This window comes from Oryctolagus cuniculus, chromosome 3, assembly GCF_964237555.1.
Source record: "Oryctolagus cuniculus chromosome 3, mOryCun1.1, whole genome shotgun sequence".
Lineage (NCBI taxonomy): Eukaryota > Metazoa > Chordata > Mammalia > Lagomorpha > Leporidae > Oryctolagus > Oryctolagus cuniculus.
Window position 1 is genome coordinate 7,703,276 of NC_091434.1, and position 14,207 is coordinate 7,717,482.

General features: G+C 61.4%; 1 protein-coding gene across 1 annotated transcript; it reads right to left on the reverse strand.

The window, feature by feature from the left end:
* Positions 1 to 10,790: 10,790 nt before the first annotated feature.
* On the reverse strand, positions 10,791 to 12,168 carry TEX44 (testis expressed 44). The gene has a single exon (XM_002712450.5). The coding sequence runs from the start codon at positions 12,070 to 12,072 to the stop codon at positions 10,948 to 10,950; it is 1,125 nt and encodes a 374-aa protein (XP_002712496.3). The 5' UTR covers positions 12,073 to 12,168; the 3' UTR covers positions 10,791 to 10,947.
* Positions 12,169 to 14,207: the final 2,039 nt, after the last annotated feature.

Below are 14,207 nucleotides of genomic sequence, written 5' to 3' on the forward strand. Positions count from 1 at the left end.
CCCCCAGAGCCCGCCCACCCATCTCCTAGTAGGTCCCATCCCCGAAGCTCTCGGCGCCCCAGCCCAGCCCACCCAGTCCAGCCCACACCGTGCTAAGCCATGTTTTTTACCCACGACTGAGTGCTGCCCGCATCTCTCCCGTGCCAGCGCCCTGCTGAGTAAGCACTGGAGATGTGCTATCTTGGTCTCCCGTGACCTTGGCCGGGACGTCCCTGTGAGCCCCACATCGCCTAGGGAGGAGGAGGCAGGAGGCTCACGGAAGTGAGTGACGGCCCAGGGCGCCCGACAGTAAGAGGTGAAGTTGGGATTCAGAGTTACGCAGCGTAAGTCCCGAGTGCTGTCTAACCAGCGAGGGCTGCTCCCAGGCACGGCCTTCCCATCTTCTGTGGAATCTCTACCTTCTCATTTTGCCAGCCTGGAAGCTGGCCCTCCACCCCCCAGCACCTTGTCCTTGGCTGTAGCCGATGCGCAGCCAAGGTTATTGGCAGGGCGTCTGCACATCTGTACCTCCCCTGCCCCCAGCCCAGCTGGGCTCAGGGACTGTCCCTCCTTCCGTCCGCAGCCGGCGACTGCTTTATTGGAGGTCTCCGAGTTAGACCACCCTCCCAGGAGTGCTTCCTAAACTTCACCATGCATCCAGGTTTCTTGGGGACCGTTGTTAACTCGCAGGTTCTGCTTCGCTGGGTCTGGATGGGACCGGAGTCTGCACTTCCTCCAAGCTCCCAGGTGGGGTTGACGCAGGTGTGAGGACCACCTGGCGAGACGCGAGGCTCTGGAAGAGCATCGCAGGGACAGGGGCAGGTGAGCCACCCGTACGCATTTAGTGAGCACCTGCTCAGCGCTCCAGACAACGTCAAGGGCTGGGTTGCGGCCCTGACCGCGGGCAGGCTGTTGCAGACAAGGCCGTGGACGAACTGCCGGCCAGGCCACAGAGCACTCGGAGCAGAGCTCGTGGGAAGGCTCATGTGCCAAGCGGCGGGTGCGGCACGTGATGAGTCTCTGCCTGGCAGCCTGTAAACAGGTGGCGACCCGATGAGCGCCCTGCTGGGAGTGGACTCACGGCTTCTCTGTGCCCAGCGCCATCTGGTCCTGCTCCGACCTTGTCTCCTGACCCCTCAGCTTCATTCCAGACGTATCTCTTGCTCCCTGGGGTCCAACATTCCTGGCATCCTTCCCAGCAAAGAGCCTTTGAACTTGGCTGGTGAACGTCCACCCTTCAAGTTCACGGGTGCCTGGCCTCATCTCCGACGTTGCCTCCTCCGAGACGCTGTCCTGGGTTTAGGGATCTTGGATGTAAAGCAGCTTCCACAGAGGTGATCAGAGAGATTCTCTATGGTATCTTTCTGTTGGGTTTTGATCATTTTATTTGAAAGGCAGAGAGAGACAGAGCTTCTGTCTGCTGGTTCCCTCCCCAGGTGCCCACAGCAGCTGGGGCTGGGCCAGGCCAAAGCCAGGAGCCTGGAACAGAGTCTGGGTCTCCCACATGGATGCCAGGGCAGGGGGTGGGCAGCTGGAGTCGAAAGCAGAGCCAGGACTTAAACCCAGTCACTTGGTTATGGGATATGGGCATCGCAAGTGGTCTTTTTTTTTTTTTTTTTTTTAAGATATTTTATGTGAAAGGCAGAGTTACAGCGGGGTGGGGAGAAGAGATCAATCTGTCTTCCATCCACTGGTTCACTCCCCATATGGCTGCGATGGCTAGGGCTGGGCCAGATGGAAGCCAGGAGCCAGGAGCTTCTTCTGGGTCTCCCACGTGGGTGCAGGAGCCCAAGCACTTGGGCCATCTACTGCTTTCCCAGGCCATAGCAGAGAGCTGGATCGGAAGTGGAGCAGCTGAGACTCCAACCGCTGGCCATATCGGAAGCCGGCACAGCAGGTGGCGGCTTACCCTGCTGTACCCCAGCGCCAGCCGGCCCAGTGGTATTTTAACCACTGCACCAAAGGCCCACGCCTCTGTTTTTATAGGACGCCCAGGGTCTGTGTTGCTGTGGGATACGTTTCTTCCCTCTCGCCTGTTCTTCTGCGGGGCTGAGCCCTGTAAGGGCAGGGGTGTTTGCTTTGTTTTTCTTTATCCTCAGCGCATCATTGCACAGTAGGGCCTTCAACGAGGCTCTGCGGAATGGAAGAGTGACGGTTCCACGGCATTCGAAGGGCTCAGGCTCTGGTAGCGAGAGGAGGCTCTGTGGCCGCAGCGTGGCCGCCCGCGCCGGGAGGCGCCATACACAGCTCTGGCAGGAAGTGCTCGCGGGCCAGCAGCCGTGGAAGGCGCCGGAAGGCAGCCAGCCGGCGCTGCGGAGGGAAAAGTGGGGCCGGATGCAGCCTGGGGGAAGGCAGAGTGGAGCCGTGGACAGGCTGCCGCCCAGCCCACTGCGCCTCAGCAGCCGCCCCGGGGCCATCTTTTGTCATCGTCCCCAGTGGAGCAAGGGAACTGTCCTGTGTTCCTGGGCTGCCCCCAGGAAGGGAAGGCGTGAGCACAAGGCAGGAGTTTTCTGCAGCTGAGCCCGTCTCCAGCGGGGGCTGACAGCCCTCTGCTCTGGGGTCGGCCGCACTGGGGCAGGTCCTCTGGCCTGCAGGGACCTGGCCGGCACAGCTCAGTGCCTCTGGCCTGCAGGGACCTGGCCGGCACAGCTCAGTGCCTGCTGTGGGGGGCTCCCTTGGACAGGAGGGTGGGCTTCGGATAAGCTGAAGGAGGGCTCGGGGCCGGGCAGGGGGAGAGGAGCCCAGGTGGGCTGAGGCCGAAGCTCTCTCCTGTGGCTCCTGGAGGCCAGAGTGAGACGGGTCATGGGCTTGATGCAGACGGCAGGAGGCCTCAAACAGGCCCTTGGGATTTTGGGGGTGTCTGTCTTTTAAAGTGGACTCATTCACTTGAAAGTCAGAGCTTCAGAGAGAGGGGCATTCACACACAGAGAGCTTTTCCAGCCACTGGCCCACAACAGGTGGCCGCAGTGGCCCTGCCCAGGCCAGGCTGAAGCCAGAAGCCAAGAGCCTCCTCTGGGTCTCCCACGTGAGTGGCAGGGACCCCAACACTCGGGCCATCTTCCGCTGCCCTTCCCAGGCCATAGGGGGGAGCTGGATTGGAAGTGGAGCAGCCGGGACTCGAACTGGTGCCCCTATGGGATGCAGGTATCTAAGGTGGTGGCTTAACAGCTGTTCCACAATGGGCCGCCAGGCTCATTCCTTGCCTTGACTCTTGCTGTTTACATGCTAATGGATGTCCCAGTCTCACCAGTTAGATACTACACCTCGGATTCTATCACTTTATGTAGGTACCCTGCGGCTGGAAACGGAAGCCAAGGGTCAACATTTCTGGAAGTGTTCTTTGTTTGAGGCCCTATGTCGGAAAAGCACTGGCACCTCCCCACACGTGATGTGCAGTGGGCTGCTCCGAGGACCTCCTGGCTGGCCGTGTGGAGCGGGAGATGGCAGCAGCCGCCGCCTGGGAGAGTCCAGTAGATGGACACCGAGAGGGGGACCAGGTGGAATGTGTCTGGGAAGGAGGCTGGCTTGGTGTCTACCATGCACCACCCTGGCCAGCAGCACAAGCTGGTCCACTGTACAGGTCCCACCCTATATGCACAGAGAGAGAGAGAGAGAGAGGATCTTCCATCTGCTGGCTCATGCCCCAGATGCCTGCCACAGCCTCGGCTAGGCCAGGGTGAAGCTGGGAGCCTGCAACTCCATTCGGGCCTCCCAAGCGGGTGGTTGGGACCCACATACTTCAGCTGTCACTTGCTGCATTAGCAGAAGGTGAGATCAGAAGTGGAGATGGGACGCCACTCTGGGCACGCCTAGCCAGCTGCACCTCAACCCTCGCCCCCACCTCCCAACCCTCCTTTAATGCCCTCTTCTCACTGTCTTGACGTTTTTGATTGGTGAACCAGGGGCCTCGTTCTCATCGTGCACTGGGCCGCACAGATTCTGCGTCTGGTCCTGCTCGCTGGCTCTGAGTCCCAGGCCCAGCGCTGCTTTCTGAGGGACTGGCTGGCAGAGTCTGGGGAACCCGGGTTGGGGGTGGTCCCAGGTGCATCCTTGGCCAAGCCCTGGGCTTTGATGTCCTCGCGCACAAAACTGGGAACATGGCTCGCTCGGGTCCGCCCAGAGTGGGAGTGTTCCCAGCTGCAGATCCAGCTGTGTAGAGCAGCTGCCCGGGAGATGCGGGGCACCCTCCCTGCTCAGAGTCCCTGACCACAGGGAGGGGCAGAGCGCCTGCGCCAAGGCCAGGGCAGGTGGCTGGTCGGAAGACAGGTGCTCGGTTTCCTGGGCTGCAGGAGGTGGCGGCAGCGCCGGGAGACAGCAAGCCAGGGGGACCCAGGACACCGCGTCGCTGGAGACCCAGTGGTGGGTCAGGCCCGAATTTACGTCACTGGTCACTGCTTATGGTCCCACACCTGTGGGTCTTCCCTGCCTCGCAGCGGGCAGGGCTACGGCCTGCTCTCTAGCACGTCTCTAACCCTCGTGAACTAAGGGGCTCTCTCTGCATTGTGGCCCCAGCGTCTCTATCTCCCCGCTCCCCAGGGCACCGAGGACAGGTGACCGGGCCCTCGCTCTCAGGGGTGCTCGGGGCGCGTGGAAGCTCCCGGGGGGCAGCGAACACGCTGGGTTCCACGAGACCGCCGCGCTGCGCGCCTACTGTGTGTCGGCTAAGGGGCGGTGCGGGCCGGGCAGCTGCAGACAGGAGGCCCATTCTTCAAGGGGCTTCCCCGACGGAGCCCGGGGGCCGCGGGGCAGAGCCGGGCAGCCCCTCCGTGGGGCGCGGCCCCGGGCGCTGAAGGAGCCTCTGTGTCGGGCCGCCGGGAGCGCGCATCCCCAGCTGCGCCAGACCCCGGAGGCTCCGCGGCCCCTCGGGGGACGGACACAAATAGTTCCCGGCCCAGCTGCCGGGCCGGTTGCCTTGGGAACCAAACTCAATTGACTGACGTCACCGGGCCGTTGCGCAGCAACCGGGCCGACTCGCCGGCCCCGCCCTGGCGCTGAGGTCACGGTCGCCATGGAGACGCCGGGGCGGGGCTGGGGCGGGGCCGCGGGCGGTGGGGGCCGCTGTCGCCGTCGCAGGCCCCGCCGGGACCCCCGCGCCCCGGAGCGGCAGCCGGGACCCCCAGACCGGTTTCTCTCCGAGGAGACGGCGCCGCCTGGGCCGCTGCAGCCCAGACACCCTGCCTTGCCCCCAGGCTGGCCGGAGAAAGCCCCATTGTGGCCTGAGCGATACCCCCCCCCCCCGCCCCCACCAGCCGGGATTTCTGTCTCAGAGAGAGGTCTTTGTTCGCCCTCGGCCCGTGTCTGATGGCCCCGTTTTCTGTTCCAGCCTCGTGTGCTCGCCGGCCTGGGTTCCTGCCATGCTGCCCGGAGCAGGTGGCAGCACACCTTCGGGTCACTCAGGAAGTTCCTGGGCCTGGCCACCTGGGCGGCCGCTCTTTGTGCTGTGTGCCCCTCACTTCCTCAAGGCCAGGCCACGCTGCTGGTGCTCAGGGTGTCCCGTCTCCCTGCCCCTCTCACACCGTGGCAGGGGCCCTTGTCCTGCTCTGCCTGAGTTGACCACCCCATGGGGGCCGGGGGCCAGTCTGTCGCTCTGGGAGGACCTCGCCGGCCTTGTCCAAGTTCAACGCGGCGGAGGCCATCTGTAGGCGGCGTCTTTCCTCGCCAAGGATTGCATTGTGAGAAGCACTAATGCAATACAGGCGGCTGGTAGCAAAGCGAGTGTTTTAGGAGAAACTTACTTCCTCATTGGTTGACATTTGAAATTCAGCGCTGCGCAGGAATCATTGTCAAGCCGTGAAGTCTGGGGGAGCGCCCGAAGATCGGAATAACTCGGCTCTTGCCCAAGCACGTGGCTGGAGAGAGCTGTGGCCCAGCTTCCTGTCCCAGGGCCTGTGAGTGGGCGCCGTCTGGCTGACCCCATCGGGGGTCCCGGCCTGTTTTGCTCAGAAAGGCGATGGAGCAGCAGGGACCCGGGGAGCCAAGGGGTCAGGCTGCCCCTGGCCCTTCCTTCCTGGGTGGGGGGGAGCAGGCTCCAGGTGGAGAGGCACTGGAGCCTGGGCCAGCCTCTGCCGCACGCCTTCCACTCTGGACTCGGAATGAGCCTGTGGGCCAGGAGCCTCAAGAAGTTTCCACAAGGAATAGAGCCCAGAGGACCAGCAGGTGACCCCTCAAGTCCCGGCCTGTGCTGCTGCCCGTCTGCGTGGAGCTGCTCCCTCCAGCAGAGGGCGCCTCTGAGTTCCGAACCTCTCGGTAGCCCTGGGAGGTCTCCCACCTTTCATCTGAATATTTAAATGTCACTCAACTTACCTTCCCGCTTCATCACACCCTCCTTGGGGTCTGCTCTTATCTGTGATCACTTTGGTTTTTTGTTTCTTTTCCTTGACAGAGCCTGCGCCTACATCTGTAAACTGGACCATGGTCACCTGATGATTTTAACCAGCGGGTCAAAGAATACGGTCCCTCCAGCGCACAAACAGTGACAGACATTCAGGCCTTTATCATCCTCCAAGTGGCCTCAATTTTCTTACCTTTTGTCAAAAAAAAATTCTTTGAACTTTTCCCATCATGTGAATTCGTGGGTTCCTCCCCAAGCACACACCTCTCTGCCTCTGCTCGGAGCTGTGGTTTCCTGGAGCACAGGGCCTGAGCCAGGATTTGGTGTGCTTTATTTTTAAATAAAATGTTTATTTCCCATCACACCCTGGGAGGAGGAGTGTGCCGCAGGGGCAGGCCGAGGACGTGCAGCCTGCCGCCAAGGCTCAACGCCGGCCCCTGCTGGCGCCACGGGGCAGCACGGCCTTGGGCGAGGTGCTTGCTCTGAGCTGACCCCTGCCAGCTCCACACCCCCCCCCCCCCAGCACTAGGGGACAAGGCCTTTGTTGACGGAGGTCTGGCAGCCCACACTGGAGGCGGAGGCCACGTGGTGCCTCGTGACGTCTGCCAGGCCCTGCTGGTATGTTGGGCTAGCCGAGCCCTGGCGAGCTGGGGTGTTAGCACCCTGAACCTGCCGTGGACTCCTGGCCGTCCGCAGGGATGGCTGTCCCGCCTAGAGAAAGGCTGCCTGCTCACACACAGTGGGGGTGGGGTGGTGAGCAGGCCCCAGGCTTGGGCGGGGGATCTAGAAGGTGTGGCACTGTTACCAGAGAAATTGTAGGGTTCTTGTCTTCGTGCAAGAAAGAATTCAGGCGTGATACAGAGAGTAGTGGGAGGTAAAATAGCAAGGTTTATTAGGGAAGGGACATCCGTAAGGATGGATGGGGAGACACTGGCGGGGGGGTGGAGGTTACATGGTTGAGTGGAGAGATTACACCTGGCCAGACCAGGCGGGCGGCTCAGCAGAGGGCAGAGGGCTGAGCGCGCAGTCCGGTTGAGGCCGGGGGTTTTTAAGGAGATGGGTCTGTCTTCACACATCTCCTCCTGAAACAAAGGACTTTATGGCTGTAAATACTAAGAAGCTCCCATCTGAGTTTTCCCTTGAAGGTATCAGACAGGAGGAAGCCTAGCTGGCGCCGTCCTGGGTTCAGAGGAAGGGTGAGCAGGACCCCCTGGAGAATGGGGATCGGAGCAGGGTGTTTGAGATGCAGACCCTGGGCTGCATCTGGGGGGCTGTGGAAGATTTGTCAGGCAGAGGGGCGGGGACCCCCACCTGGCAGGTTATCAGGTAGAAGGGGGCAGGGCAGGATGTGAATACCGGGCTGCCCCTGCAACATTGTCAGCAGATGCATGTGCTGGACATAGACGTCTTCTCTTTAGGCCTTTATGTCACACACGCATAAGCTCATACTGACTTCCTACCTAACAGCACCTCAATTCTCAGCACCAGCTCGGTCCCCTCCATGCAGGGGACTCTCAACTCTGGGATCACCAGGATTCAACCTTGGGGGCCCCAGCCAAGCAATGGAATTGAATCACCCCCCCAGACCCTCCCTCTGAACCCCGCAATTATGTGGAGTTCCCACCCCCTTGGTGCATCAGTGTAAGACTTGGGGGACTAAGCTCTGAATTCCCACGATGGGAGGACAAATCCAACACTGCACTGCGTCTGGACAACAAGCCGACAAATTTTCTCTGACGTTGAATGTTTCATACGCACAAGGTGCTGCGGAGGGAGGAACATGGCCGGGCTGCGGGGCTTTGGTGCCGTTCTAAGCACAACCCCATAGAGAAAGGCAAAGGGGAGGGACTGAGCTCAGGGCGGGGCCCTGATGGCAGACCAGGGGTGCTTAGTGAAGTCTCTCTCTTCCTGGGAGACCCAGGGGGACCCCGCTGTGCTCCCCCTCCTGGTGTGGAAAACCGGGCTGCTTCCCAAGGGGCACTGACTCCCTCTTCTCACGCAGAGAGGGAGCCCAGGCCCTGTGGAGCAGAGCACGTCCACCCTCTGCTGGCCCAGGAGGACTGCCTGGGGGGGAGGCCTGGCCCTGCCCCAGGCAGGTGACAAGGTGCTGTGTTCCTGTCACCTCGGTGATTGGTCCTGGGAGGGCACTTTGTCACCTGGCTGGGGGGCAGGGCCCGGCCAGCCCTGAGGATTCTTCTACCAGAGCCGGCGGGGCGGGGGTGCGGGAGCAGCTTCTCTCCTTTTCTAGAAATTTGGCCGAGTCAGCTGGGAAGGGAAGAGGCCAGCAGAGGTGAGCAGAGCAGGAAAGACAAAGTCCCGGGAGACAAGGAGACGAGGAGAGAGGAGATGAGGAGATGGGCGGGCCTGGATCCAGCCACACCCCCGCTAGGCAGCTGGGCCATCCCCTCCCCTTTTTTTAAAGATTTATTTATTTGAGTGATATGGAGAAAGAGATTGATTGATTTTTTTATTTTTAAAGGTTTTATTTATTTGTTTGAGAGGTAGAGTTACAGAGAGAGAGGGAGAGACAGAGAGGTCTTCCATCCTCTGGTTCACTCCCCAAATGGCTGCAATGGCTGGAGCTGCGCCGATCCAAAGCCAGGAGCCAGGAGCTGCTTCCAGCACTTGGGCCGTCTTCCGCGGCTTTCGCAGGTGCACGAGCAGGGAGCTGGACTGGGAGCAGAGCAGCTGGGTCTGGAGCCAGCACTCAGATGTGGAATGCTGGTGTCGCAAGCGGCACCTTAACGGGCTGGACCACAATGTCCGCCACACCATCCGTTTCCTTACATGGCTTGGATTTGGTTTCTGTGCCTTCTGACCTTCGGGTCGCCTTTTGTGGACTCAGTGTCTAGCAGTACCTGGCATGTGGCAAATGTCAAAACATATTGGCGGGAAGTATGGACGAGCCCATTTCGGGGTCCACCTGGCAGCTTTGTGTGCCCTGCAGGGGGCCCCAGTCTGCCCTCCCCTCCCCCATCGGCCGCCCAGCAGGCCCCTCGTCCAGCCCGCTGCCGCCTCTGTCTGGGGCATCCTCTCCCTTCTCTTGGGGTCTGCCTCTGCGTGTCGGAGGCCCCTTCTTGCTGGGATCCAGCTCCATCCTGTGCCCCTCAATAACTTGCTTTGTCGAGGTGGGTCCTTGCTGCACCCACAGGAAGTGGCAGTTGCTGGAGGAAACGGGGTACACCTGGCTCATCTCCACAGCCCCCTGGGGCCTGGCGTTGACTTCCTTACGTGAGCCACCTGCAGCAAGGGCCAGGCTGGTGACGTCAGCCACTAACACAGCTGGCGAGGCGGGGCGGGTAGTGAGCCTGTGCCTCCAGGGTGGCGGCTCAGCTGCCCGTGATCCCGAACAGCTTATGCCCCTCGGTTTTTCTCTTATACCCCTCTGTTCTTCTCAGAGAAGTGAGCTAGCAGCTTCCCCCTCGCCTGCGCTCACGTTTTGCCTTTGCTAGTACTTTCTGAGATACCAAGACTTGAAGACAACAGTTAGTACTGCAAGAAGAGACCTAGGTCTAAACTCATCTGGTTTGCAGTTTTCTGTTTTATTTATCTGAAAGGCAGAGAGACAGAGAAAGACAGGCAGCACTTCTCCCTGCTGGTTCACTCCCCAAATGCCTGCAATGGCCGGGGCTGGGCCAGGCTGAAGCCGGGAGCCAGGAACTCAGTCCTGGTCTCCCACATGGGCGGCAGGGACCCAACCACCGAACCATCACTGGTGCCTCCCAGGTTGCGTGTTAGCAGGAAGCTGGAATCAGGAGCAGCTGGGACTCGAACTAGCACTTAAATGGGATCCAGGTATTGCAGGTGGCGACTTAACCAGCTAGGCCACAACGCCAGCCCCAGTTTTCAATTTGAAAGCCCTGCATCCCAGGAACCCCCTTAGTCCAAGGCATCCTGGTTGGTGGCCCTCACATGGGTCACTGTCCCACCGTCTCCAGTCCTTGGAGGGTGGTGATAACAGCAGCTGCGGTGTGGGTGCTCATAAAGAGCCAGACTCCGTGCGGGGCATGCGCCACTCCTCTGGCTCCTAGCACCGCTGGGATGGGAAGCTTGTCTGTTCCACGCTGGGGAACAGAGGCTCAGAGAGAGAGTGAGGCGCCGGCATAGGGCAAGTGGCGGTGCGCAGGTCCCGACACACGCCCGTCTGACCTGGCGCCTCCACCCTCCACCCTCCACTGACTCTCAGAGCCACACCGAGGTGACCGCAGCCTGCTGGGCCAGCTCAGCCTGGGGCAGGCCCAGGTGTGGGTTCTTTCGGAACCTACCTGGTGGTGGTCCAGCTGGGATGGGTTTTGCAGGTCTGAGACCCCAACACCCTCCCCCCAGCCCTGCCACACTCTTAATTCTGCAGCTTTGCCCCTGGCTCCTAAATTTGTACAACGCGTAAGTCCCCAGGGGACAGTCTGCTTCCTGAACAGCTGAGCCCCTCGTGTCCATCCGCCCTGCTGCCCACCGCATGGACACCGGGTGAGGCTGGCGCTTAGAAAATAAACGCTCTCCGGTGATTTTATTATTGGGTGTTGCGGGAGCCGTCCAGGGCAGGGGCGGGCCAGGCAGCAGGGCCCCAGGGCTGTCCGAGGTGCAGAGCCGTGTGCCAGTCCTTTGGGGTTCCGTGGGCAGGGTCTAGTGGGCGGAGTCTAGTCGCCGTTGGGGCCGGCGTGGGCCCGGCGCAGAGGGAGGTGACTGGTGAGATAGCGCATGGCGGATCGGATGCCCTCCATCGTCCGCCGCTCCACCGTCTCCAGCACGTGGGTGACGGAGCGCAGAGCCGAGCCCGTGCCGGAAGTCAGCCCGGACGAGAAGGCCGAGCTGGCGTTCCCCAGGATGCTGGACACTGAGCGCAGGCTGGGCCCCGTGCTGTGCAGCAGGTCCGTGGGGGAGCTGTGGCCCGAGGCCAGGAAGCCCACGGCCATGCCCATGCCCATGGTGGACTCGGACCACACCAGGAGGTCGGCCAGGGAGCTGATGGAGCCCTCGCCGCCGCCCAGCAGGCTGCTCATGGAGCGCATGTAGTCGTTCTCCTCGTCCGCCTCGTACAGGTCCGAGTCCAGAGGCCTGCCCAGGCCCCGCTGCCGGGGGCCCGGCGAGGGCGGGGAGCTGCCCCCCGGGGAGGGAGGGAACGACTGGAACTGCAGGTCCCTCGAGCTGTCCGTCGAGTCCTCCTCCATCACCAGCTGGGACTCACTGGCCAGCAGAGCCCCGCTGTCCGGGTCAAAGGCCTTGGGGCTGTTGGCCTGCAGGGGCTGAGCGTCGGCATCGGGGGCGGAAGGAGCCTTAGCTCCCGGGGTGGCTGCAGCCGGTTCCAGCTGCCCGAGGACACTCGCCGTCTGCGGGGTCCTTTCCTCGCCCTGGGTGTCACTTGTCCAGACCGCGGGACTCCAAGCCGCCCGCCTGTCTTCAGGCAGCTGGTCCCACGCCGGACTCTGGGGGCTCCCGGGCACCTGCAGGGCACCAGGCTCTTGGGGAAGCAGAGACGTGACCTGTGCAGGCTCCTGTCCATCACCTGGAGCAGCTCCCTTCTTGTCTTTGTCCCCAGATGGTGACGTGGCCTGGGAAGTGGGCTGGTCTAGATCCTGCAGGCTGTCGGGTGCTGTGGCGCTGCGGGCCGACCAGCCATCTGCACGGGCGGCGTCTTGGCCCTGGGCCCCTGCTGCTGGGCCATCTGCAGACCTGTTGTGTGCCGCGCTGCCCAGGGTGGCCTCGGGAGGGCCATGGTGGGGGTTGATGGCAGCTTGGGCCTCTCCCGGGGCCTCGGTGTTCATCTATGCCCTCTGCCAGCTGTGGTGGTTCAGGGGAGTGGCCATGGCTCTGCTGGGCTGACTTGGCCAGGCGGTGAGGTCACAGGAGGCTGTGGGCAGCCGGTGAGGTCACAGGTACCTTCAGAGCAAGGACATGCACCTGCTGGGCCGCTGCCCAAGAGGGCTGAGTCTGCGGGGCGCTTTGCAGGTGAGTTTGCAGGAATGTGGAGAGAGAAACAGGTGTGTTGGGACAGCTGGAGGTGTGGATGCTGGTGCAGGTGCAGCCGTGAGGGGTCACGGGGGCTGTGGCTCTGGCGAGGGAGGAAATGACACAGGTGCTGGCTTTGAATCCGTGTTTAAAGGGACCGCACCAGGCTGGCGCCGCGGCTCACTAGGCTAATCCTCCGCCTAGCGGCGCCGGCACACCGGGTTCTAGTCCCGGTCGGGGTGCCGGAGTCTGTCCCGGTTGCCCCTCTTCCAGGCCAGCTCTCTGCTGTGGCCAGGGAGTGCAGTGGAGGATGGCCCAAGTGCTTGGGCCCTGCACTCCATGGGAGACCAGGATAAGTACCTGGCTCCAGATATCGGATCAGTGCGGTGTGCTGGCCGCGGTGGCCATTGGAGGGTGAACCAATGGCAAAAGGAAGACCTTTCTGTCTCTCTCTCTCACTGTCCACTCTGCCTGTCAAAAAAAATAAAATAAAATAAAATAAAAAATAAAGGGACCACACCAGCACCTCTCTGTCCACACCAAGGCTTCCGGACCCCACTTCAGCCGCTCTTTCTGCAGGGGCTGTGTCCCCCTACGGCAATGAGTAGGAAGCTGTAGAGGCCAGGGCCTGGGCCTCTCCTAGCCCTGGACATCTTTGGCTGTGGGGTCAGCCCCTTATGACACAGGACCAACCCTCTCCATATTCTTTTTGCTCAACCAGGCCGGGAAAGATCTGTGTGGCTCAGAAAAGCCCGCATACACCTCCCTGCGTGATGGCCTTTGTTAAGAAGCCGGCTGCAGTGGAAGGTTCCGGGCTCTGTGTCTGTGCTCCTCCAGGCTTATCAGCTAACGGCACCAGGGAGCTGCAGATCTCCTGCGATGCCTGCGATGCCCATGTTACACCTGGGGAAGCTGAGGGAATAAGGAGCTAATTCTCGGTCTTGCTGTGATTGAGCCCTGAGTCTGGATTAAGCTCTCCAGTGCTCTCTCACACCCAGGAGGGATTTTCAGTACACTGACTGGCTGGTTAACGGGGTTCTGAGGCCCACTGTACTAACCCAGGCCCCAGCTCTGTGCCGTCGGCGGCACTGTCTTCATGCTAAGGCTGTCTTCCCAGCCGCTGCCCCACGCAGCCTGTCCCTCTGCAAGGTCCAGGGGACAGGTTCTGCTTGTGGGTTCCCAAACATGCCTTCAAGAGTCAGTTCTCTCACTGGCCGTCTCCGTCTGTCTCTATCTTTCTGCTCATCTTTTTCACTGACGGCTGGATATTCGGGAAGATTTCCTCAATACAGGGGTGGCTAACAGCTCCAGACACACAGCCTAGTGGCTTCAAGCCACTGGAAGCCCTCCTTGGTCCTCTGTGGTGACAGCAAATCTCAGGACAGGCTCTCTGGCTGCTGCCCATCTGTGACGCGTCCCTGCAGCCTGGGGCACACCATCCCGAGTGCTCAGGCCTGAGTCACTCCCCTGCAGTGGGGACGTGGGGACACGATGCACCCCCCCCCCCGCCAGCAGAGGGCGTGGTTTTCCCAAAGGAGAGCTGTGCTGCTGTTCCCAAAACAGGTGAACCAGATGCTGGGTGGGAAGCAAAGTCCTCCAACGGTGACTGCAGAAGTGTGAACGAACCTCGGCTTCCTGGTGAAAGCCCGGCAGAAATGCGGCCCAGTGTCTACAGGAGGGGCTGATGCTGTGGCTCAGTGGGTCAAAGCCGTGGCCTGAAGCACTGGCATCCCATACAGATGCCAGTTCACATCCCGGCTGCTCCACTTCCAATCCAGCTCTCTGCTAATGAGCCTGGGAAAGCAGTGGAAGATGGCCCGAGTGCTTGGGCCACTGCACCTGAGTAGGAGACCCAGAAGAAGCTCCTAGCTCCTGGCTTTGGATTGGCCCAGCCCTGACTGTTATGGCCATTTGGGGAGTGAACCAGTGGATGGAAGATCTCTCTGTCTCT

Bases quoted from the DNA above. Each gene is read 5' to 3' on its own strand.
- TEX44 (XM_002712450.5), bottom strand. From the start codon at position 12,072: ATGAACACCGAGGCCCCGGGAGAGGCCCAAGCTGCCATCAACCCCCAC.